The 25,588-nt window shown below is 35.1% G+C and overlaps 2 protein-coding genes across 5 annotated transcripts in view; both read right to left on the bottom strand.

The window, feature by feature from the left end:
- Window positions 1–1,887: 1,887 nt before the first annotated feature.
- mfsd12a (major facilitator superfamily domain containing 12a) lies at window positions 1,888–20,284 on the bottom strand. Of its 2 annotated transcripts, XM_005171209.6 has the most exons (11): window positions 19,860–20,253; window positions 18,441–18,651; window positions 18,191–18,317; window positions 16,222–16,425; window positions 12,575–12,667; window positions 12,380–12,472; window positions 10,546–10,716; window positions 6,793–6,887; window positions 6,583–6,713; window positions 6,420–6,470; window positions 1,888–3,154 (listed from the first exon to the last, which is right to left on the bottom strand). In XM_005171209.6, the coding sequence occupies exons 1-11, from the start codon at window positions 20,128–20,130 to the stop codon at window positions 3,081–3,083; spliced, it is 1,521 nt and encodes a 506-aa protein (XP_005171266.1). In that variant the 5' UTR covers window positions 20,131–20,253; the 3' UTR covers window positions 1,888–3,080. The 2 variants fall into 2 exon arrangements, with proteins under 2 accessions (XP_005171266.1, NP_001038437.1); NM_001044972.1 differs by lacking the exon at window positions 6,420–6,470 and having other exon boundaries at window positions 19,860–20,284.
- A 2,499-nt stretch (window positions 20,285–22,783) lies between these two features.
- The window catches only part of csnk1g2a (casein kinase 1, gamma 2a), a 39,869-nt gene continuing 37,064 nt past the window's right edge, over window positions 22,784–25,588 (bottom strand). For 2 of the 3 annotated variants that reach the window (XM_005171206.6, XM_005171207.6), the window contains one exon: window positions 22,784–24,160. In XM_005171206.6, coding sequence (XP_005171263.1) covers window positions 24,106–24,160 — 55 coding nt within the window. In that variant the 3' untranslated portion in view covers window positions 22,784–24,105. 3 annotated transcript variants of the gene reach the window in all.

The raw sequence follows: 25,588 nt of genomic DNA, 5'->3' as shown, positions 1-25,588 counted from the left end.
TATCATTATCATTAAAATTAGTATTCATAAGTTTTAACGAAAGTTTTATAATGTAAAACTCTATAAAATGAATAGCCTGCATGATTATTGGACAACATATGACATATTTCATTCATTCCATGAAGATGTATTCACCTCTAGGGTTCTTTTGCCACCTTGTGGACAAAAACATTACAGCAGGTAAATAAAACTGAAGTACAAGCACCGGACACTTTATAAGGTACACCTGTCCAACTGCCGTTAACGCAAAATTTCTGATCAGCCAATCCCATGGCAGCAACTCGATGCATTTAGGCATGTAGACATGGTCAAGACGATCTGCTGCAGTTCAACCTGAGCATCAGAATGCAAAGAGGGGTGATTTAAGTGACTTTGAACGTAGCATGGTTGTCGATGCCAGACAGGCTGGTCTGAGTATTGCAGAAACTGCTAATCTACTGGGATTTTTACGTGCAACCATCTCCAAGGTGTTAATTGCCTGAAATAGAGAAAATTTCCAGGGAGCAGCAATTTTGTGAGCGCAAATGCCTTGTTGATGCCTGAGGTCAGAAGAGAATGGTCAAATTGATTCGAGGAGGTCATAGAAATGCAACAGTAACTCAAATAACCACTCGTTACAACTGAGGTATGCAGAAGAGCATCTTTGAACAGACAACACGTCCAACCTTGAGGCGGATGGGCTACAGCAGCAGAAGACCACACCAGGTGCAACTCCTGTCAGCTAAGAACAGGAAACATAGGGTACAATTCACACAGGCTCACCAAATATTATTATGCCCACAGTGTGTCCATCTTCTGATGGCTACTTCCAGCAGGATAATGGGTCATGTCATAAAGCATGAATCATCTCAGACTGGTTTCTTAAACATGACAATGAGCTTACTGTACTCAAATGGCCGCCACAGTCACCAGATCTCAATGCAATAAAGCACCTTTGGGATGTTGTGAAACAGGAGATTCGCATCATGGATGTGCAGCCGACAAATCTGCAGCACTTGCTTGATGCTGTCATGTCAATATGGAGCAAAATCTCTGAGGACTATTTCCAGTACTTTGTTAAATCTATGCCACAAAGGATTAAGGCAGTTTTGAAGACAAAAGGGGTCCAATCCGGTACTAGTAAGGTGTACCTAATAAAGTGGCCGGTGAGCGTATGGAATCAGTTTCTTCTTTAACCGCACAGATGCAGTTTTTAGGCATTTAAGCATTATTTTTAACTGGGTTAGATTTATATATTTGTCTAGATTCATCAGACAGCAAGTAATTTTAGGAAAATAAGAATCTGATGTTTGATAAGATTCTATGGGCATCCATCAAGGCTCAGTATTTGGACCCTTCCATTTTTTTTCCCTTTAAAATGTATATTAACTGTCAATATACTGAAACTGCAACCATATTGCTTTTATAATAAATGCATTTCTTGGATAAAAATCCTTGATGGCTAATCATTCTCTATGTTTAAATGGTGATAAAACAGAGATTACACTTATTCACCAGCTCTGTTTATGTTTGATGTATTGCTGGTTTTGACTACAGAAAATGTTATTACTGACATTTCACTTACTAAGGCTGCATTTATTTGACCAAAAATAGAATAAATGCAGTAATATTGTAAAACATCACAATTGTTTTTGTTTGTTTTGCCATTGTAGAAGCAAAATATTTATATTAAATATGCTTTTTTACTTTCAGGATTCTTTGGTTAATTTTTAATACATTAATATTTACAATAAAACAGTAAGAAGAGCATAAAACAATCTTTTGTAACATTATACACATCTTTAGTCTAACCTGTACTCATTTTAATGCATAATTTTTCATAAAAAATCTGCAGTGTGTATTACTTGGTTTCCATTTCAAGAATCTGATTCAGTTTTCCAGACAATGTACAATTAAAAAAAACACTTTTATTTAAAAAGCTGCTTTGAACAAGACTTGAAATATATTATATAATACAATTCTTTGTTTTTACAAACATTCTGATTTGATTTGACTGATTCCACAATAAATAGCGTGTATTTAAGTTTATTTATATGCGGAACAGCTTTTATGATGTGCGTTTTAAAAGCCTTAAGCATCATGCAAGATCAGGTGACCAGATGCAACTGCTCACTCTGACACTGCATTCACGCTAATCAGTAACTAGTTACAATGTATCAAATCAAGATACAGAAATATCCGTTCATAAAGAACATTTGTTCTGTTCAGAAAATGATATGAACAGAAAACATGTCAGACACGTCTTTCATATGAAAACAATTATGTATATATGAAGAAAAAAAGCTAGTGGTTCCTGAAAAAAATTGCACATCATTTTGGAAAAATATAAAGAGTAGCTCATTTCCAGAATGATTGGTCACCATTGACTTCCACTTCCAGTTGATGAACACCATTGACTTTTGTATTTTGTTTTGTCAGTGGTAACCAATAAATGTTCAGATCCCAACATTTGTTTCAAAATATTTTCTGTTGTGTTCAAATCTCACTCCCTTAATATAAATCTTGAAATGACAACACATGGCCTTATGTCCTTGATTTAAAACATAATCTTCCCTTTTTGTCTTCAAAGAATTCCCTTAGATGTGTTTATTTCAACCATCTCCTGAAATGAAAACATGCACTTTGCATTGACAATTCCATTAAAACCTCTGTAGTTTTGCAGTCCTTTATGATACAGTAAGTGCTTTCTGTAAATAAATTCCCTTAATGTCATGATTTAAATATTTGAACTCAACATATAATCATAAATAAAAACAATTGACAAATAATAAAAATACCAACAATATAATAATGTTAGTCCCTTTATGAAGCGTGTCTATAAGACTGCTGGGTTTAGTGAAAACACATAAATGCAATAACAAAAACTATTTTAAACTAGATAATCTGAGCACATCTTTGGCTCTCAGTGAACACAAGATGAACCTTGAAATTCCCTTATATGTGAAGATATAAGTGCTCTATGACTTTACTGGCATACATTTGCCTGTGTGAAAGATTATCCTGATCTAACCTTCACCACTGGGATGGAAATGTCAACCAAAGTGTCTCTGCATGGGATCTGAAGAGTTTCTGCTGTGTGTTCAGTTGACTGAAGGCTGTTCGGAGCTCTCTGAATCCTCATCACTTTCCATCAGTCCAGCCACTTCTGGAAGATCTACAGAAACACAATGTGGAGAAACACATTTTAGATGTGACAGTTTATTAAAAAAGAAAAGCACAACAGCAACATTTATTGTTTGTCTGTTTTTTTTCCACCAAGGGTACATTGCATTGACAAGAAATTTAAATATATATATTTTAATATTAATATTTAAATTTAACAAATTAAAAATAATTTATTAATTCTGGAGAAAATCTAAATCATGGTTTCCACAAAGGCATTCAGAAGCACTACCTCTTTTTACATTTATAATAGCAGGAAATGTTTTTTAAGCAGAAAATCTCTATTTTTGAATTAAGGCTGCGCAATCGAACACTGCGATATTTTGTTATTCTGCGATATAAATTGCGGCAAAAATCCAATTTTACCTGAAGACGTGAATAGCTCTCTTTGGAAATAATTTATCATTTTAGATTAATTTTGACAATTTTGTATGGGAGTGTGCATCTGTATAAAATAAAATAAACAATCTTCAAGCATAGCTAAAAACAATAATGAAAAGGTCTAAATGTGTTTTTCCATATTGTTTGGAATAGTGTAACAGTACAGGTGTACAGTAACTGAATAATCATTCATTCATTCATTCATTTTCTTGTCGGCTTAGTGCCTTTATTAATTTGGGGTCGCCACAGCGGAATGTACCTCCAACTTATCCAGCAAGTTTTTACGCAGCAGATGCCCTTCCAGCCGCAACCCATCTCTGGGAAACATCCACACATACAAACAAACACTCATACACTACGGAAAATTTAGCCTACGCAATTCACCTGTACCCCATGTCTTTGGACTGTGGGGGAAACCGGAGCACCCGGAGGAAACCCACGCTAACGCAGGGAGAACATGCAAACTCCACAGAAAAACGCCAACTTTGCCGTGCTTGCTGTGAGGCGAACGTGCTACCCACTGCACCACTGCGTCGCCCTAACTAAATAATCAAAATGTTAAAATAAAACTGAATCGTCTTCGTATAAATAATCATTGTTAAAGTTACAAACAATACAATTAGTTATGCATGACTGCTTTTAAAATCATTATACAGTAACAGGCCTCAAAAAACATGCAAATGATAAATTATAATCCAGACTCAAGGTTGTGCATGTACACGATGTGACTTTTGTGAAGAATTACATTGTGATATTGATGTTAAAATGACTTATTGTGTGGCCCTAATTAGAAAAACCTTGAAGGATAATATGTTAAATACTGCTGAAATTTTACTTATTTGCAACCACAAAAAAAAAAGATATTTCAAATAGGCAAAAGTTAAAATTCAAATAGTTAAATTGAAACAATATTTCATAATATTACCATTTTACTGTACTTTTCTTTAATAAAGGCAGTCTTGTTGAGCAGAAGAGACTGCTTAAAAGGCATTACTGATATGACATATAAATTATTTTGAAAAGGTAGCCTAAATACATGAAATCAATCTTTTATTATCTGCAATCATTAAATTCTTTAAACCCTCGAGCATCCTTCTGGCCTTTTTTTTTTTTTTCATTTGACTCTTGGTGATCATTTTGGCAGTTAATGCACTTTATGTATTTTTATAAATCTGTTTTTACACTAGGTACAAAATATAGTTCTTCTCATGACCGTTTGGACAACACATTGCCATTAAAACAACAATATTTAATCCCAGTGACATTTAAACAAAAAGTCATCATAGCTAGCAGGCTTCCATTTTGTTGGCAAAGCTCAAAATGTATTACAATTATTAAAAGTTATTTCTAAGTTGGGCTTTTGGAAAAAATCCTTGCTTTTTTCTGTTTTCTGCTTTTGAGCAATGCAGTTTATTTAAATTATGCAACTATACTTATGGCTTTGTACCAGCATAGATAGCAGTTTCTTTTTTCTGCATATACTGAGAATTTTGTAAGCGTATGAGCATCACTATTTTATGTATTATTGCAGACAAAATTAATGTTTCTAATCAGTGACATATTCAAGACTAACAATAAAATACATCGGTGTAGCCTTAAGTACATGAGGAAATTATAATTTTTTTTACCATTATACCTTTTTCTATAAAAAAACATTACAATTCTAGTACCGTCACTAGTTATCTGGACTAGTGACGATAAAGAAAAGGGTAAAAAATATTTTCTTTGCGGCTTAGACCCTTTATCAATGATAAATGATAGGGTCGCAATAGCAAAATAAACCGCCAACTTATCCAGCATATGTTTTACGCAGAGGATACCCTTCCAGCTGCAACCCATCACTGGGAAACATCCATTCACACTCATACACACACATAAACTACAGACAGCTGTATAACATGTCTTTGGACTGTGGGGGAAACCCACGCGAACAGGGGGAGAACAGACAAACTCCACCCAGAAGTGCCAACTGACCCAGCCGGGACTCAAAGCAGCGACCTTTTTGCTGTGAGGTGATTGTGCTACAGTACCTATTGCACCACCATGAAGCCCACAAAATATTATATAGAATAATATTTCTAAAATTTATTTTAATGTATTTACTAACATGAACTAATGAATATTGAACAATGAATATAACAAGTACAGCATTTATTTATCATAGTTCAACATTTACTAATGCATTATTAATATCTAAATTCATGCTTGTTAACATTAGTTGATGCACTTCGATTTAACATGAACTAACAATGAACAAATACTAATACTAATAATTTCAACTAACAATTTTCCTTTTTTTTTTTTTTAAGTTTTCTTTTCCAACCAACATTAACAAAGATGAATAAATACTGTAATACATAGATTGTACATTGTTCGATCATGTTAGTAAATACATTAACTAATACAACCTTATAGGAAAGAGTTACCAAATAATAATTAAAATATGACAGATTTATGATTATGGCACAGACATATTTGTCCTCTAATGCACAAGGGTAAAAAGAGACATCATATTCTTATTCTTTTTTTTTCTCAATCAACATATAATATCATATTTTAGGTTATTATAAACCTCATCTTCTTTACCCTCTAAACTACAATATTCAACAGACACATACCCCATATTATCATCAATTCTTTTAGGGTTGGATTAGATTAAATGACTTTTTATCATACTTTGTAATAAATATGGTTTATGCACATTCAAACCAACACAGCTAGATTCTTTCTCTCAAAAGTACAAGACGTCATGTTATGACCCCTGGTTGATGATTGATGTTGTTTATAATTGTTTCTAAGGTGAAAAAACAAATAAAAAATCACTTTTGGGTTCAGATTTTTGATTGTTAATTGGGAGGCTGACATGTGACCCTCACCCTTTGAGCCATTGCCGTTTATTGAACCGTTCATATGACCTCGCTTAGATACTGAAATACAAAACAACACGTCAGCCATGAGGAGAATCAGTCATCGAGTAACACGATTAAACACAGAAGGTCAAAGAGGAAGTGCGTGTGTAAGGAGTGTCGAGTGTCTTACAGCGCACAATCTTTATAGGCCAGATAAGGATCGTGCAGAGGCTCAGCGCTGCTAAAACGGCCACTCCACCGCTGACGATGACCATGACATAGTGGTAATACCACACACAGGCTGGACAGCAGACCATTGTGCTGGATGAGAGAGAAAACACATATTTAATAAATAAAAAAATGCATCCATACAAGAAAGCAGGCAAAAAAATACACTTACCGACAAGGGTGAAGCGTCTGAATGATCATCACTCCCAGACCATTGGCCACTTTGTCTGTGAAGCTCATCGCACCATAAACAAAAGCCCCGCTATGCTGTCAGGAGGAAAAGAAGTCAGAAACAAGTTAGAAATTTGAACATTCGTGAAGCTAGTCAGTCTGAAGTAGGCATATGATGGTCACGATAGCAATCAAATATTCTTTATTATTATGATGTTGACCTAAGCTTCAAAAAGAGAGGTTTTGTTTTAAGAGGAAAACGAACTCTACATTTGTGTGTGTGTGGCGTTATTGTACACAAATGCTCATGGTGAACGCATTTTAAATTGTAAAAAGATAATAAAAGTACAATACTGTAAGACTTTCCAATAAGCTCTCATTGGTTAGGGTTAGTACAATGTAGGGCTGCACAATGTATTTTCAGCATCAATATCGCAATGTGCACATCTACAATAGTCACATCGCATGATCTGCGATGGCATGTTAAAATTAATAAAACACAACCAAATCTAATAGTGTTAAAAATGTTATTTGTGTGTGTTTTTAAGGTCTGTGACTGTAAGATGTCCAGCGAATGTAACCCATTTGAACATAAAAAGTTTTCCACTTTAACAAAGATGAATTGTGTTTAATTATTTAGTTAATGAAGACTGTACGTTGTAGTTTTACATTTGACTGTTGAATTTCTAAAACCATCATGCCCTGTTTTATTTCATTTTTATCTTTGTTCTATTGTTTTCCTCTATGACTTAATTGATTTTATTTTGTACATTTTTGTATTTTACACAGATGCACTTTGCTACAAAGTCACCCCAATCAATGTCAATGCAACCGTAAAAGCGTGACCAAAAGGGATTGTATTTTTCAATATTGGCATTTTACAGGATTTCTGCAGATTTCATCACATAAAATTTAAGACTTTTTAAGACTCTTTTAAGACAATCATGAATGAAATTTAAAACTTATACAGAGCTAAACACTAAGGATTTTTTTCTAATGGCTCTGTGTTTTTTTTTTATTGCCACAACAGCAAAAAAAATCTAATTGAGTTATTTCTGAGTCACATATTTTAATGTCAAAACAAGAAATATATAATTTTTTCAATATAATACTGCTTTTTTTTAAATGACAAGCTTAACATTGTTAAAAAACATATTTTTAATGGACACGATTACATGAATTATCAAATATATATATGAATGGGTTGAGTAGAACTCCTATTCAATATAATGATTTTCTGTTACGAAACCTCGCCTATTCCATGTTTATTTATAAATATTATGTCCGCTACCCCTTACTTCTGTAAATAGTGCTCTATAATTATCTTGAGGAATTTTTAGTTTTCTTTCCCTGATTAGAGAATGAAATTTGGACAATATATATACTGCGAGTATAAACAGATGAAGTCAGAATCATTAGCCCCCCTTTGATTTTTTTCTTTTTTAAATATATCCCAAATAATGTTTAACAGAGCAAGGAAATTTCCCTGTATGTTTGTTAATATTTTTTCTTCTGGAGAAAGTCTTATTTGTTTTATTTTGGCTAGAATTAAGGTCAAAATTATTAGCCCCTTCCAGCTAGATTTTTTTCGATAGTCTACAGAACAAACCATCAAATACAATAACTTGCCTAATTACCCTAATTACCCTAATTGCTAATAGATAACCTAATTAATCTAATTAAGCCTTCAAATGTGACTTTAAGCTGTAGAGAAGAGTCTTGAAAATATCTAGTCAAATATTATTTACTGTCATCAGGGCAAAGATAAAATAAATCAGTGATTAGAAATGAGTTATTAAAACTATTATGTTTAGAAATGTGTTGAAAAAAAAATCTTCTCCGTTAAACAGAAATTGGGGGAAAAAATAAACAGAGGGGCTAACAATTCTGACTTCAACTGTACGCACGCACGCACGCACCCACACACACACACTGTAAGATGACTAAATCTCTCCAGAATATCAGACCCTAGTAATTCTTATGGAATTTCATGAGACAAGACCACAAGAATTGCTCTGCACTACTATACCGGTCTTTCTAATCTGAGAAGTGATGAAGAAACCAGCTGTTCACCTGTTATATTCAAATCATCCTGATTAAATCTTCCTGACTGTATGTCTTTGACAAAATCAGGGAAGAATGTTGGAATACACTCTTCTCCTTTCACCCCAAGCCCCCCCTTCTTGACCTTTAAGTGACTTACTGATCAGAGCACATTTCACATAAAATGTCCAAGGTTTTAATATGGTGTATAAGGCTTGCAACCTTATATTCATGTTTGGTATCATTTTAAATGTGTCTGTGTGATAGGTAAAGTGGTCTTAATTTCACTGTAACATTTCATTTGTATATGTTGATTTGGTTTTTGGCTTTTTTGATAAGATCTTTGCCAGATGCTCCCTCTCCTTAGAGATGATTACCTCCTCAAAATCACTAGGCAAGGGTCTCAGTGACAGTTTTATTGTCTTGAATTTATGGCTGGTTGTTTTGACTCGAGTATACAAGGTAAAGATGTTATATGGGTCAGGGGGGGATCTTGTAGAAAGACACCCCTTTGCAGCATCTTTAAGACTTAAGCTGCAACGTACTTCTCTGGTCAGGTATGCATTGATAATTTTTTTATTTAAATTTGAGTAATGGATGTTGTATTGTTACAGTCTCATCTCTGAATTGACTTCCTGAATGTTTCATTATGTAATTGGCAGAATTCTCCTGAAATCTTTTATATCCAGTAGATTAAGTGGAGTCTTACGCTACCTTTATGGTCTGGCATGGTTGGATTTTAATTTTAAGACACATTTGACTGTACAGAGCCATTTTGGGCATGTCAGCATGGGGATCTTTTAATCATCTACTCGCTGATTCTAGCAAGATGCATGGGCTTGGCTATTTTTTGCTATTCTTTTAGAAATGTGTTATTATTTGGCAACCGGCCTATTTGAAAATTATTTAATCCTGCACCCTCTGACTAATTTCAGAGTGTCGACAAACTGTCTGTGAGAAGATGCGCAAACCCGGGGCATGGAACTCTAAACGGCATTTGGTCCCTAATGAACGTATAACTGAAGAGTAAGGGAACAGATATAAATCAAAACTCTAAATTAAGTCATAAATGATGAATGTGATCCGTTCTTACAATTAGAAATACAGTCTAAATTTTAGAACCACTTAAATTGGAGTCAGATTAAATTTGGAGCAAAAAACGAATATAAATAAATTCTAATAAATAAAAAAATTCTTTTCAGAAGCACTAAAAAAAGACTAACATGCATTTAACCTTCTACCATGCTGTTAGTTTCGTCATTGGGCAATTAGATGGACTTCTACAATATATATATATACATACACACACACACACACACGCACGCACACGCGCACACGCACACGCACACGCGCACGCGCACGCACACGCACACACACACACACACACACAGGTGTATGTATAAATATATAATTTAAATGTATACGGTATAATATGACTGTTGGTGATTGGATGGATTTTGGACTGGTTGGGTAGCTTTACTTCGACAGAGGAAAATTAAGACCCGCTTAAAATGTTTCAAGACATCGAACACAATATTTCAGTGAATTTAAGAAATTTTAAGGCCTAAAATTTTGCTTTTTAAAATTTAGAAGACCCTGTGGACAACCTGTACAAGTTCAATTGTGCATTACTATTAAAGTTTCTAACTCACACAGACACACACACACAGAAAAACATTTGTTTGATAGCATGTGCTTGATCAATACTTACTGTCTGGTCTCCTATGAGTTCAGCCGTCATGGCAAGAGACATGACCAGGATGGTCGCAGAGCCCACTCCAAGCAGCACCGCTGCCCCATACACCTTATCTCCCATGTGTGTGTCCAGCAGCACCCAATAGGAGAACGCCAGAATCAGCAGCAGACCCAGAAAATAGGTCATCTATCATTGAGAAATAAGAAAAGTAAGTTTAATCAAAATCCTTTTCAAAAACAAAACAAAACAAAACTGTGAATTAAGAAGATTAAGGGCCTAAACTAAAGATTTAAAGGGAACCTGTATATATATTTATATATATATATATAACCTTAAACCAAATTCAATTCATTAATGAGTCTGTTAACATGTAAAGATCTTTATAGAAACTAAATATCTTCCAAATAATATTTTAAGCCCATTTATAATGTTATTTTTCAAAGTACAGTATAGTACAGTATTTTATAAATTGGGTCTTTTTACAATCAAATATTTAAATCTTCAAAAGAAATATTTATTTTAAAACACTGTAAACCCCTGCATTACTGGATTCTGTAAATTGAAAGCAAAAGAAAAAAAAATTCTAAATAAATACCAAATAAATAAATACTATACCAAAGGGATTTCTTTACCTTTGTTGTTATCAAAAGTTTATTTCAAAAGACAAAAAAGTCTTTGTGTTTTTCATATTCTCATAATCTAAATAAATAGATAAACCTTTCATACCAATTGAGAAATACTGTGCCAGTTATGTGCAGCATTTTAATATAAAGAAGTATTAAAACGTGATACTGGTAATTCTGTCAAAAGGGCAATTTTTTATTTTGTTCTCTTTTTCACATTATTTTTTGCACTACTGCTTTAAAAGAAACTGCTCACCAGAGGGGTATCCACTACCTTATTTTGAAATGTGGAAGTTATTATTTCTGTGAAGGTTTTAAAATTACAATTAATTTAACATTATGGGTAAATAAAAACAGAAATAAAATATTGCTGAAAATGGAAACAAGTAAACAGTCTAACCACTTAAACTACAAACCACTAAATCTGACACTGAAAACACATTAAATTTAAAATCTCATGATAATTAATTACCAGATTGCAACATAAAACATAAGAGCCGTTTTGAATGGCTAAAACAAATGGAAGTGAACCGGAAATCTCTGCACACTTAAAAGGATAGTTCAACAAGAAATATTTTTTTCTGTTGCATGCAAAATAATATATTTTTTTATTTTTATAACTTCCATAGTAATACTTCCATAGTTAATGCTTCATAAAAACACAAATACTTAATAAAAGCAAAAAAAAAAAGTTGATTCAACTTAAAATTGCTACACACCTTTTCTTGAGTTGACTTAAGTTACTGTACTGCACTTGACTTAATTTAAGTTAACTTAAAAAGCTCTACAGTAAATACCCTTAAAACTTTAAGTCAAGTCAACTCGAGTTAACAGTGCCAGGTTTTTCCAACATTTTTCAAAAGAACTTTTTTTTTGTTCCAAAAAAAAGTGAAGGTCAAGTAGAAGATCTTCAGTTTTGGATAAATTACAGTATCTCTTTAAATTTCACTCCATCTCTTCCTCGAAAAAACGTGGATATGACACTCCATTTGAGTATCTGAAATTGACTCCAAGTCATAAACTCTGAGCTCAAGGAAAAAAATCATGTCTCCTCAATGAAAATTACGCCTTTATGACAGTGTTCATGTGTGTTCTTGACTCATAAACATGACCACACGTACAGTATATGAGACAGCAACACTGACTGTTATCTCTACAATGTTAAACAATGGAAACACTAGGGTTCATATTTTAATCATGGGACACAAATGCACACTCATACTCACACATTTGCCTATCAGCTTGCTGACAGGCTTCATTATAAAAGAGGAAGCAAAGCCACTCAGAAACATGACCAGAGGAATAGTGGCTATGTAATTCTGCAAGAAACAAGGCAGAGGAGATTCAGTGATCACAGCCTTTATTTTCTCCATACTTGATTGTTGAATTAAAAATAGAGGGAAATATTTCATCCGTCTTACCTTTGGCAGCAGTAGTGTGTAGGTGAGATACATGGAGATGTATGTTTGTGACAGGTTTACTATCAGTCTGGTGGACATATAAAGCAGTGCAACCTGAATAAAAAAGCAGAGTTTAGAGAAGATTTGAACTTTCTCAACAGATTGTTCCTAAATGCAGTGTGTGATTAAGTGATTACTTTGTATGCTGACACTTTAACCACAAAAGACTAAAAATCACATTACATGACAAACCACTACAGCCTAGGGTGAAAGTGTGATACTTTTTGTTACAAAATATATATTATGTTTTTTCTTTTCAGCTTAGTCCCTTTATTAATCAGCAGTCACCACAGCGGAATGAATCGCCAACCTATCCAGCATATGTTTTACGCAGCGGATGCCCTTCCAGCCGCAACCCATCACTGGGAAACAAAATATACATTACAATATAAAAAATAAAGGGGTTTTCACTAGATGGCTTTAACAGTTATATTTGGAAAATATATATCACCTAGGGTCCATTTATGATACCAACATAAGTAAAAACTATGAGTATGTTAGCCCTGAAATGAGGAAAACTGGGTTTTCTGTTTCAGAATGTCAAATAGAGTAAGTCAAACCTGTTTCTTAAAGCGAGGTAACTCTTCTGAACTTTTTCTTCAGAAAAAAATGTTTCTTTTGCTCTCTGTTCCTTTTCACAATTCATTAAGGCACACTGCAGAAATGCTTTTCTTATTAAGTATTTGATCATTTTTAAAATACAAAAATTTCAAAAAAACATTCCAAACGATGCAATTTCGTTCTCAGGAATTGACTAGACTAGATTAGACATTTAACCTTCTATCCTGGGGCATTTTACTTTAATAAAACTGCCAGGGTTGTTAAAATATTATTAATAAAAATCAGAAACATCAAAATGTCAATTACCAAGTACAATCTTACAGTAGCACTGTCTTCATACAAAGTTGTCATACAAAGTTAAATACAACACTCATGATTAACCATTTCAGTAGTGAAGGTCAGGGGTTTCCAAACAATGTAGTTCATGACCCCCAGATTAACAATGCCAGTGACTCGCAAACCCCAATATCCGATCCTTTCCACATCAACTTCTGCAGGAAAGGACTGAATGGTCAGTTTTAATCTGATTCCAGGGTATTTATGACCCAAATTAATGTGCCCACAGCAATGAACAGAGACCTGGTCAGGACTTCTATAAGCTCCTTGCTTAAGACTGATGTTTTATTGTAAACTTTATACTCTCTTTATGTGTAATCCTGTTTTGCAATGTTTCCCTTACTACTGTATTAACATTTTGGTTAATACTTCTGCAATCAAGGTTTAACTCTACCGCAGCTAAACACGCTCATAAATAGCTCAAGTTTAGAGTCCTTTTGAAGCTAATTTGGTGTACTGAACGATTGTTTACATTTTACGTTAATATGAGTGCAACATATTAACATTATAAGAGACTTGAACATTTCTACCTTAGTTTGCATCAAAATGCCTATGCAAATCCCTATACGTCTGAACAAAGAGCCATAAAAACATGTCTCAGGGAAGTTAGTTTCTGATTGGTTAACTTGGCACTAAAGGGAGGATACCAACCATCTTTATAAAGCTTGTGTCCAAGGCCAACGCCCTAAGCAAGTCAAGACAAAGAGCTAAGTAAGCTAAGAAACAGAAAACCCAAGAGACCCCAAGACCTAAGGAAGAGACTTAAGCAGAGAAACCTCCAAGAAAGCAAACACCCCGGAAACCTAAGGCCAGAGAAAGGCTTGAACCCAGAGGACTCCAGGGAGCAGGCAGGGACCCAGACGAAATGGGTTAATCGCACAGCTCAGACATTCACATTTCTGATACCTTATTTTCTTTATTTACCATCGAGAGTCTAGTTAGGTTTAGTGCCTCGCAAACCAGTAGTCATCACGACTGGCCCGCTGCCACTTTAACTTAAAACGACCGACTCCACCCCACTTCAAGACTCTCGAGGACCAAGAACAACCAGCCAGCCACGTGCTCAACAAAGAGAGCTTCTTCACATCACGGAGTAATGCAAGTAACACTTTAAGACTACATCTGAACTGGTATAAACTAAATGCAACCCTAAAGAGACAATGGAAGGGTTAATCTGATTATTTTTGGTACGCTTGGTTAGCTCTTACAAATTCCGAGGTTTTCATCATTACATTATCTCAACCTCTAACTTTACTTTCTGTACTCTTCTCACACTATGAAAGTGTGTTTGTATTAGGTATTAGTTTCTGTTAGATTAGTCAATAAAGTTTAATTTTGTATAAAGAAAGGTGCCTTGATCTTGATCTTGTTACCCTGCTTAAACATAAATGGGTTTTTATTTTCATAGCAATAGCCATTATAAATTCAACTGTCCATTCGAACGATCGCTGGACGATTAATTTGTTCGGATTCAAAGAGTCGATTCGTTTGAAGCTCCGTTGAACTGAAACTTATTCCCATTGAGCTAATCCGCTATATATAATGATGCAGATTATACAAGCAGTTGAATCTAGATTACAATTCGCTACATAAAATGATGAAGATATGCGGGCACATTAATCCAGATTATAACTCGCCACAGATAATGGTGGAGAATGCCTGGGAAGATTAACCTTGAGCTAATTTGCTACAAAACTTACAGTCGTTGTTATCATGATTATAACTATAAATTAAAATTTTATAAAAGTATACTAAATAAATACACTATAATATGACAACTATAGGGTGAAGCAGTGGCGCAGTAGGTAGTGCTGTTGCCTCACAGCAAGAAGGTCGCTGGTTCGATCCTCGGCTCAGTTGGCGTTTCTGTGTGGAGTTTGCATGTTCTCCCTGCGTTCGCGTGGGTTTCGTCCGGGTGCTCCGGTTTCTCCCACAGTCCAAAGACATGCGGTACAGGTGAATTGGGTAGGCTAAATTGTCCGTAATGTATGAATGTGTGTAAATGAGTGTTTGTGGATGTTGTGGATGGGTTGCGGCTGGAAGGGCATCCGTTGCGTAAAAATATGATGGATAAGTTGGCAGTTCATTCCGCTGTGATGACCCCAGATAATAAAGGGACTAAGCTGACAAGAAAATGAATGAATGACAACTATATGGTGAAAGTAATGCATTTTAGTTAAATGTAAAACTGCATTACCAATATTTACGCCTACAACTGCACCAAACTACAGTATCTTAATATTAATCAATGTGTCCCAAAATAATCCCCCATACATAACGTACTTATACACTAGTAGTTATTGTGTGCACTATGTACACAACCGCCTAGCATTAACTAAATTTACTTTATAAACTTTTTTTCTATTAAACATCAAAGTTTGATGAACCAGATGTTATTTTGACAGTGAAAAGCCAAAACAAAACGATAATCATAGTGGCATTTCCAACAATTACCATATCAGCGTCCAAAATGACAGACAGTAACATTATGTTTATTATACACATATGAAATTATGTAGTCTGCCATTTTTGCTGATTACATTAAATTAGAATGCCGTCTGATTGGCTGTCAGTGCTTTTCCAAAATAGGACAGTGATTCGAAAACAGTATATTCAAGCAGTGATTTGCCTTGTGATTGTTACAGATGTGGTGTGGAATCCTTTATAACTACAGAATTGAAGTGATTATTAAAACTTTTATTAATACTAACTTGGTAGAATGAGGGCTGTGTGAGCCAGTTATTCCAGTGCAGTAGATTGGCTGGAGGAGCCACAGTGGTGTTGTTAATAAGTGGCTGCCTCTCCCCAGGACTGGACCCATCCTCCTCCTGAAAGGGACGACCCTTCTCCCGCGTGCCCAAGTGAAACAGGAAGGTGAACACAGCTCCGATTCCCACTACGATAAGACTCAGATTCTGAGGGTGAAGAAATATTCCTGCATGAAGCTTATTAGAGGCATTAAGATCAGTGTATTATGACAATCTAGGTAAATGTCAACAGAAATCGAAAAGGCTAATCTATAAAAAAAAAAAAAACTTGTTCTCTATACACATTTAACAACAACACACCAGTTGCACAAGATGACAGATTTTGGTGTCTGCATCAGATTGACCTGAAAAAGGTATGAGTGTAAAATGGCATATTAAATGCCAGTTTTGAAATATGTAGACTTTCAACATCAAAATATAATGCAAAACAGGCAACCAGTGTAGCAGATATATTAATGTATAAAGGAAAAAAACATGTTCTGATTTGTACTAATTTAAGAAATATATATAAAATATAAAGTGATAAAAATAAAATGTTGCAACATGTGACCAAAGACTAAAAAATAAACAAGACATGTCACTCCTGTAGTTTTGAATGGGAAAAAGTGTATATGGTGAATGAAGCCCTGCCTAGCCTACTAGTATGGGAGCCAGTCATCAATCGCTATAGACTGACGTTTTTCTGGGGAAGAAACTCGGACGAGACGTGTGCTTTTATAACAGTCTGGTGGTCAACTAACGTGCTGGAATCTCAGCGAAATCTTGCTTCACAGACATAAGAAATATATACACATAAAGCTTCAAATCTGTACTTTTAAATGAAGCATTAAAAAACAAGTTTTTTGGTTTTGTAATCTGTATGAAATGAACATGAGGTACAGTCCATCCTGTCAAACGCACATCACATGACAGCAGCAACTACTCAAACACCCACAAACTTGTAAACAAAGGAGTCGCTGTCATTTCTGGAGGAGATTCCCCTTCAGACCAAGTTGTGAATTACTTCAAAAGACCAGCGCGATCAGACCAAGCATTATCTAGATGATGATAAAGTGTAGAATGGTTATAAATGAGGTTGGTGTCGTGACCTCGTTCCTTTCGAGTGTGCATGCGCATTAGCTTGGGCAACATAAAAACATGCCGTATTTGTTTGATTCGGACGCTTAGAAACTAAACTTATCAGACTGGTGTTGTTTAATTTTGTTGGTGATTCCAAATATGTCATGTAATTGTAAGCTTGGTAAAAAGTTGAGGAATTTGATGTTTCCCCATTCACCAAGAATGCCTAAGCATACTGCCTGAGAGGCCGCAGAGTGAAATGACTAGCCTTAAAAGAAACTTTGATGTGACCCTGGAGCACAAACTAAGTCTTATATTGCATAGGTATATTTGTAAGAATAGCTAATAACATACAGCAAGAAAAAATTATTGTTTTAAAAAAAATAAATAAATAAAGGATTAAATTTTCACCCATGAATATATCAAACTGAATTTTTGTTAAGTAATATTCATTGCTAACAACTTAATTTGGTCAACTTTCAAACCAATTTTCCCAAAATTTTGATTTTTTAACTTTAAGATTGCTGACTTTCAAATAGTTGTACAGTATCTTGGAAAAATATCATCCCATTATAACAAACCATTCATAGTCACATTTCAAATAATAATACAATGAAAGAAAAACTCTTGATAACAAATTTGCAAAACTGTGGAATTCAAATGCTGCAGTCAGCTTATCGATACCAATATTCTTCCCTTACGCTCAACAGAAACTCATTCAGGTGTGAATCAAATGAAAGCTGAATAAATAATAACAAAAACAGTAGTTGTGGGTGAACTACTCCTTTAAATGTAGATATACTGTAATGACCAAATGTTTAGTAGAGCACACTAAAAAAAGCTGAGCACTTACTCTGAAAACAGGGATGTCAACCGGACCGAGGTTATCCATAACAGCAGGATCATCTCCCTCTTGGAAATGAAACAGCAGCCATGCCACTGCATACACTGTGATGTTGGCTATCACTGTAAAGGCATACCTGACAGACACAATCAAAATATCATTAAACAAATACATCATTTCCTTCACTACAGGCAATGTCCTCCAAACCAGCATCACAAGAGCAGTTAATCATTACACACACAGAGGTGCATGACCTTACCTGTATGCAGTGAGCTCCACTTTCTCATGCTCACACGACACCAGCTCAGGAATGAGGGACAGATGGGAAATCTGGGTGGCCGCCCATCCAAACTGGAAGATGATGATGAAGGGGGCGAAATAGGTGACACTGACCCACTGTGGAGTGTTCAGATCACAGCCCAGGCACTGGTTAAATATGAAGGGGAATGATAGGAGCACGCTGATGGTCCCTAGATTGAAAAGAAAAGTATGTGAGGATGTATATCACATTTAATAAAATAGGTATAGTTTACACAGAAGTGTCAGTTTACTCTTTATTTACTTCCCCACGTGCAAAATATTTTTTTGAGTAGAACAATAAGGAGGATTTTAAGCTTCGATTGTGGTGCTTGTTGATTATAAAAATGCACGTATATGGCTACTGGCAATTTGATGGTCCACAAACTAGGCATGGACCCATTCTGACAGTATTATTCTGGATGCTGCAACTAATAGTAGCACACTAGCAAGATCAACTCACAGACTTGTAAACACACTTGTAAATATAAGACATTTTTGGGGAATAAAATAATGTTCACCTTCTTGCATAGACTGATCAATCACACCGCTTCTTAAGAAATCAATGTTTCATCAGGAGCCACAGGTAATAATTTTGTTTTGTCTGTATTTGTTCATTTTAATATTAAAGTGCAGGTAGCTGGTAATTTCTACATGACCAGAGGGTGAGTAAAAGAACAGGATTTTTGGGTGAACCCCGGAAAACACAGCATTCACCAAATACTTCCATGTGGTTTCTATGTGGGCTAATTTTTTAAAGAACCAAATAAGAAAACCCTGGAAGTGCTTACTGTATATAAAGCTTAGTAACAACTTGAAGAAACCCTAAAAGAGAACGTTCTGGTCCAAACCTAACGTTCTGGACAGAAGGCTTCCAGGCTAATAAACCGAGAACGTTCTTTGAATGAAAACAAAAATGGTTAGCTGGGACTATCTTTAAAAAGACTTCACTAAAAAAAGAAAAGAAACTTTGTCAGCATTAACTCATGAAGAATGTGCAACCAAAGCGATTTTTAGGTCCTTACATCCTACTTTTGAAGGTCTGAAATGGGAAAATATATTGCTGTTGCTGACTCTCTCTTTAAAGGGATAAATCATCCAGAGATGAAAATTAAATCCCCTCAAATAGTTCCAAACATTTATGATTTTCTTTCTTCTGTTAAACACAAAATAAGTTAATTTAAAGAAAGCTGAAAACCTGAAACACAAATACTACGAAAATCAATGTTTACAGGTTTCCAAACATTCTTTAAAGTATCTTCTTTTATGTTTAACAAGAAAAAAAGCCCACAAATGTTTTGAACCGCCTCAGTTTGAGAGTAACTGCCGAGTAAACTATCATTTTAGGGTGAACTATCCCTTTAAGTACGACGTCACTCACCGACTAGATGCCATGTCTTCCTCTTTCCGTAGGAGCCGCAGCCGGGCGTCCGGTCAGACTCGTAGCCGATGAGCGGTGTACAAACCCCGTCTGCTATCTGCCCCACTAGTAGTAGCACACCCGCGTATGTGTTCTCAAAGCCGAGCACTGAGTGGTAAAACACCAGCAGGTATGTAAACCACATAGAGGCGCACAGGTCGTTGAGAAAATGCCCAACTGAGTAACTCAAGCGCCTGATTACGGGCAGAGAAGCTTCGGAGGAGTCCTGCATGATGAAGGCGACACTCTGAACCCCCGGCCAGCTAAAAATGTATATTCCCTTTAATCCAGCTCAGCATATTGTGTCCTCTCCGGCTTCCTCCTCGCCGCAGGGACAGCAATAACGAGTCTGTGTGAAGTTCAAGGCTCTGGGTCCCTCATTTTCTGTACCTGCCGTCAGATGCTCTGGATTTTTGGTCAGCTGACTTGTAAATGTGTGACGATGGAGGAGGCGCGAACTAACATTTCAGCACTCGCTTTGATCAGTTGACAGCTAGCTTCGCTTTTTAAATCTCTGGTGAGTTATATGCAGCGATGGAGTCACATCCGATGTAAATATTGTATAAAAAATATCCAAATGAAAAAGGTTATCGACTTGATTCGTTTTTGCTGAAAGCACGTGACCAATGACGCGCGATGTTTTGTTCGTCTGATAACACGTGACCGCTTCAACGCGTGTGCGGTTCAAAAGGAGCGGGATCAGGGTTATACATTAGTGTCTAATTTTTGATGGCTTATCCATTTTTTAAATATTTAATATGAAGCCCAATACAACACATATAACATATAGTTACAGGCATGACTATACAGTTTAAATTAAATTCTTCGACTGACTTTTTTAATATTTAAAATCGTTAATATTTAAGATCTAAAAAAAACTACATTGATTTTATGTATTAAGATTGTATCACATGACTAGCTACAGTGGGGAAAATAAACAATGCAGCTCTAAAACAGGCCCGTAGCCAGCCTAGACAGGGGTGGTTCTTTTTTTCTTAAAAAGTGGACCTTTTTGCAGTTATTCGACTCATTTTCTATTTAAATGTGAGATTTAAACACTGCATTTTAAGCTCTTTTTTGCTGAATTAGCTTTTCGGATGGTTACACTTTTCTAGCTTTTCTTGTAAAAAAAAAGTACATTTAAAAATGTATGGATAACAACAAAAGCTCAAGTATTAAAATGGGCTTTTATTTCTTACGAGGTCCAAGATTTAGAAGTTTAAAAGAAGTTACTTATACTATATCTACTTCTCTATAACAACAATACAGTGAAAGCTTGGTTTAAAAGCCTTGTTCGATGAGTTATTTTGATAATTTATGATGGCATAACAGTCCAAATTTGAACCACCCGAAACCCCCCTGGCTACAGGCCTGTGAAAGACAATACATTGTCTAATCCAATTATGTAATCTCCAGTTTTCTATCTTATAGATGTCATTGACCTCAAAATATGAATAAATTAATAATTATTTGGAAATTTATTAGTTAAATCTGCCAATTGTAGTACTGTCTTCATGTCCATATCTTAAAATAGCATTAGTGTTTATTTTTTTAGATTATTTTATATTTTTTATATTTTTCAATATGTAATGTGAAACCCAAAATAAAACATATAAAATATAATCAGAAGCATTACTATAAATCTGAAATTCTACCGGCACTAAAATTCTTAGATTTTTATCTTTTAATGAAATAAAGTCAGTTTTTCAGCATGATCTGGCAAAACTGCAGCCATACATTCACTGAATCATAAATGTGAAGATGAAGTACATCGGAGGTGGGCTATTTTAAATGATTGTAATCTGTGACATGTCTAGTACAGTGGAATATTAAAACATTATGCAGCAGGATTATTAATTGCCGAAACAACCACACATAAAAGACAATACATTGTCTAAGCATGTAGTTTCCAGTTTTCTGTCTTTTAGATGTCATCGGCTTCAAAATAGGAACAAAGAAATTATTTGGAAACTATTTAGTTCGATTTAGTAATTTAAAATAAAGTTCTACCAATTGTACCATTTTCATTTCCATTTCTTAACATTTTTATTAATAATTTTATCATTTACTACTTTGTTTCATTAAAATTAATTTGATTATTATATCACATTTTTCTATTTATTATAATTTTCAGATATTCTAGATATTTATTTTATATTTATCTTAAAATATTTTAATTCTGTTTTCATTTTATGAATCAAAGCATTGATAATTAATGTTTATATTTTCAAACCCTTATACCCTCCACCTGTGGAATGACTTTTCTCTTCATATATTTCTCTCTGTCTAACTTGAAACAGAAGTGCTACACCAAACTTTTATTCATACCCATGAAGACCAATACTATTCTCACATTTACTACTAAAAACGCCATAATATTTTATAAAGAACACTTTTGTCTAGTTCATACTTTTTCTAGTAAAACACTAAAATACACAGTAATAAAAAAATAAGACTTAGTTCTCACTTCATATCAAGTAAATCTCGAACAGATAGTTTACAAATGGTTAAAAGCAGCTGCTCAAAAACAGCCCATTCATCTTTCCTCTCAGTCTGCACTAAAGCGGTTAATTATTAAATAAATCACAGGATGTCACAACTGACTGGTTCTACATTACCTACAAGAAAAGTAAAGTAATTTGAAAGTGTAAAAATATACTGTTTTATCACTATACAGTAAAAACTACAAGAGCGTATAGCCACCTGCTCTTATGTCATTCCAATACTGAATTGTATTACGCAGCTTATGTGCAAAAAAAGCCACAAGTGACCTCTGGCACCACATCCTGGCGAATCACAGCAAGCGCCTCTATATTATCACATGATTTCTCATGTTGCTTAAATAATACCCAAAATTACCCACAGACACAACATGTACCATCTTATGAGGCATAGAAGAAAAGCAACATTTAATAGGTATGTAAATCAATACACATCCTCACTCTGATAGGCAACCTCTGTTACTGCGTATAAACCCACAGACTCGCGCAGTCATGGAGCTTTGCTATGATACACTTTACAACAGTGAAAAAGAAATCTGAGAAATGCCAACAGACTCAAAAGACTGGCATGGAGCGCAGAACAAACCATCTGAGAGGGCCATGGACGCCTCACCTGGATAGGAATCGTAGAGAGGGACACGTTAGTGTTAAATGTTTACTTGGAAAGGCACAAACTATGATTCCCAGGTAACATAATCTAATGCGAAAAACAACAAAAGCACAAGTTTGACTGAGAGAATCACTTTCGTCCCTTTGGGAGAGACCAGCCTGCTGTGTAAATGATCCCACGTCTTGCTTTTATTCCCATTCATTTCAATGGCATAACGGTTTGCTTTTTTTTTGTTTTGTTTTTTTCCTCCCTAAAAGTGCAATTCACAGAGGAGAGGTAATGATTTTGTTTCTCTCCATCTCCCACAGTACCTGAGACCAGCCACTGTGTACAACCTCCTCATCGACAGGAAAAAACAAGGAAGTAAAAAAAAAAGAGAGAGAGAAAATAAACACTAGGAGCGGGTTAAAAAAAAAAAAAAGTTCACACTTTCTACAACATAAGTAAAACTGTTCAATTCAAGGAGAGCAAATCTTCAAAACAACTTCTTAAATTACAAAAATAAAATGAGAGAAAAAAGGAAAGACAATTTACACAATTGGTTTGTCTGATTCCGATGTACATTTCTCCATACGTCAGTCTTTCCTCACAGATTTTGATCCCATTATAATAATAAAAAAAATAAGAAAAGAAAACACCATGGAGCACATTACTCACTCACTCATCCAGCCAGTGTGTCGAGGTGAACAGATGTCTGTGTGTGTACGTGTATGCGAGTCTGCTTGCCTTTAAATTCTCAAATAATGGTTTTCTAAAATACAAGTTTAAACAGTCCATCTGGGTTTAAGTCACATAACGTATATATCTTGTCTTATATCTGACCACTGAAGTCTCCTCTGGTGTCCCACATTGTACAAATATATGTATTTGTTCCACTGAATTGTTTCTTTAGAAAGAGTGTCAGAGTACTGAGGTGAGTCTCTCTGAGTGGATGCCGAAAGTGAGGCAGTGACTTTCTGTTCTGAAGTAGAGCAGAGACAGAAAGGGAGGGAGTTGCTCCACGTTTCAGCTCGAGTCCTTTGCTTTAGTTTTTTTTTTTCTTTTTAGTTTTTCTTTAAACGCACCAGTGACTTTAACGTTTCAAAGATGTTCCTCCTCACTTGTGCCGCTGGAGCGCTTTCCTCTTCCTCCTCTTGAAAAAACAACAGCACCTGAAACAAGTGAATGAGTTGAGAATGCAACATCGTCCTTCGAAATTTTGTCACACAGTCAAGGTTTGGTTTTACAACACTGGATGTCTACTAAAGTTAGTATGAGATCACTGCAGCTGCACAGTGTAGCTGGTGCTTATGTAGCCTGACATTTTAGGAAACAAAAATGCTGCTTTGACTCACTGAAACCAACAGCAAATGAAGTTGCCGAACATTTCCCCAACCTTCCCATAATATCATCTACAAATATTATAGAGATAACTATTGCTGTGTGATTAATCGAAATCGAATCGTAATCTGAAATGTTACGATTAGCCAAATCGCAAAAGGCTATGATCTGATATATATATATGGATTATATAAATTAACCCACCCAGAGCAAATGCAAGACTGCCGTCTGTGTGTGACAGTCTTACTAGTCAATTGAGTGAGCACACTTTTGTTCTGCCCAATCAGAATTGTGCAATTGAACTATGTGGAATGCCCACAATAAAACAAACAGGAAAGCGCGGACAAGTGGGATGATGGCGTGTGCCACTTCAGAGGCATTAACAGACAAATTCATATTTAAAAAAAAAAACGGCAAGTCTGTAATATGGGAATATTTCGATTTCAAAGTCACAGACACTAAATAAAAACGAGTAATTCGTAAGAGCTGTCGCAGAACTGTTCTCACAGCCCGAGAAAAAACAAAAGCCAGCACCTAAAAAAGCACCACAGGCGGGTGTATGACGAGTGTTCTGCTAAAATGTAAACTAAAAGTATTGCAAGTGACACTCAATCTAGTAGCTAGCAACAGCAAAGTGCAATTTCAGAGTTGTTTGTAGCTGTTATACCATGTGAAAAAACATCACGAAGGCACCAGGAGATAACTGACGCCATAACTCACTACTGTTTGCTGTAGAAAAAAATGTGTTTATTTCTGAATATTTATAAACAAATCTGAATAGGACTTGATCTTTTCAGTTCCCTTTTTACTAACACTCACTGCATTTTAGCAGTAAGAAGCTATGATACAGAATATTGAGCTGAAGTTTGACTACAAAATTAAATTGCAAATCAAATCAAAATCGCAATATCTGTTAAAAAATTAGATATTAGATATTGTCCCCCAAATCGCACAGCCCTAGAGACAACTATAGATGGTAGATTGGCAGAGTGTAGTTTAACCTTGGCATGTATTTACATTAGCAGTTGTCTTTGTTTGTATGGACCAAAAAAAAAAAAAGTTATCAAAAATTTGGAAACAGTAAGATGTATTTTTACTGTATTTCTCATTAAATAAATAAGCAAAATTGGCTTCTTTTAAAACATGAACAACATGTTTTAAAACAAGGGTGCCCAAACTTGGTCCTGGAGGAACAGTGTCCTGCAGAGTTTAGTTCCAACTTCCCTCAACAAACCTGCCAGGATGTTTCTAGCAAGCCC

The sequence above is a fragment of the Danio rerio genome, chromosome 2, assembly GCF_049306965.1.
Source record: "Danio rerio strain Tuebingen ecotype United States chromosome 2, GRCz12tu, whole genome shotgun sequence".
Taxonomy (NCBI): Eukaryota; Metazoa; Chordata; class Actinopteri; order Cypriniformes; family Danionidae; genus Danio; species Danio rerio.
Note: the sequence above shows the minus strand (reverse complement) of the source record. Positions and strands in the feature narration are given on the sequence as shown.

Bases quoted from the DNA above. Each gene is read 5' to 3' on its own strand.
- mfsd12a (XM_005171209.6), bottom strand. From the start codon at position 20,130: ATGCAGGACTCCTCCGAAGCTTCTCTGCCCGTAATCAGGCGCTTGAGT. The intron at 18,652-19,859 runs GTGAGTGACGTC...TTTTCAATCTAG, and splicing joins GAAGACATGGCATCTAGTCG to GGACCATCAGCGTGCTCCTA. The intron at 6,471-6,582 runs GTAAGACACTCG...TTTGTATTTCAG, and splicing joins GCCTATAAAGATTGTGCGCT to TATCTAAGCGAGGTCATATG.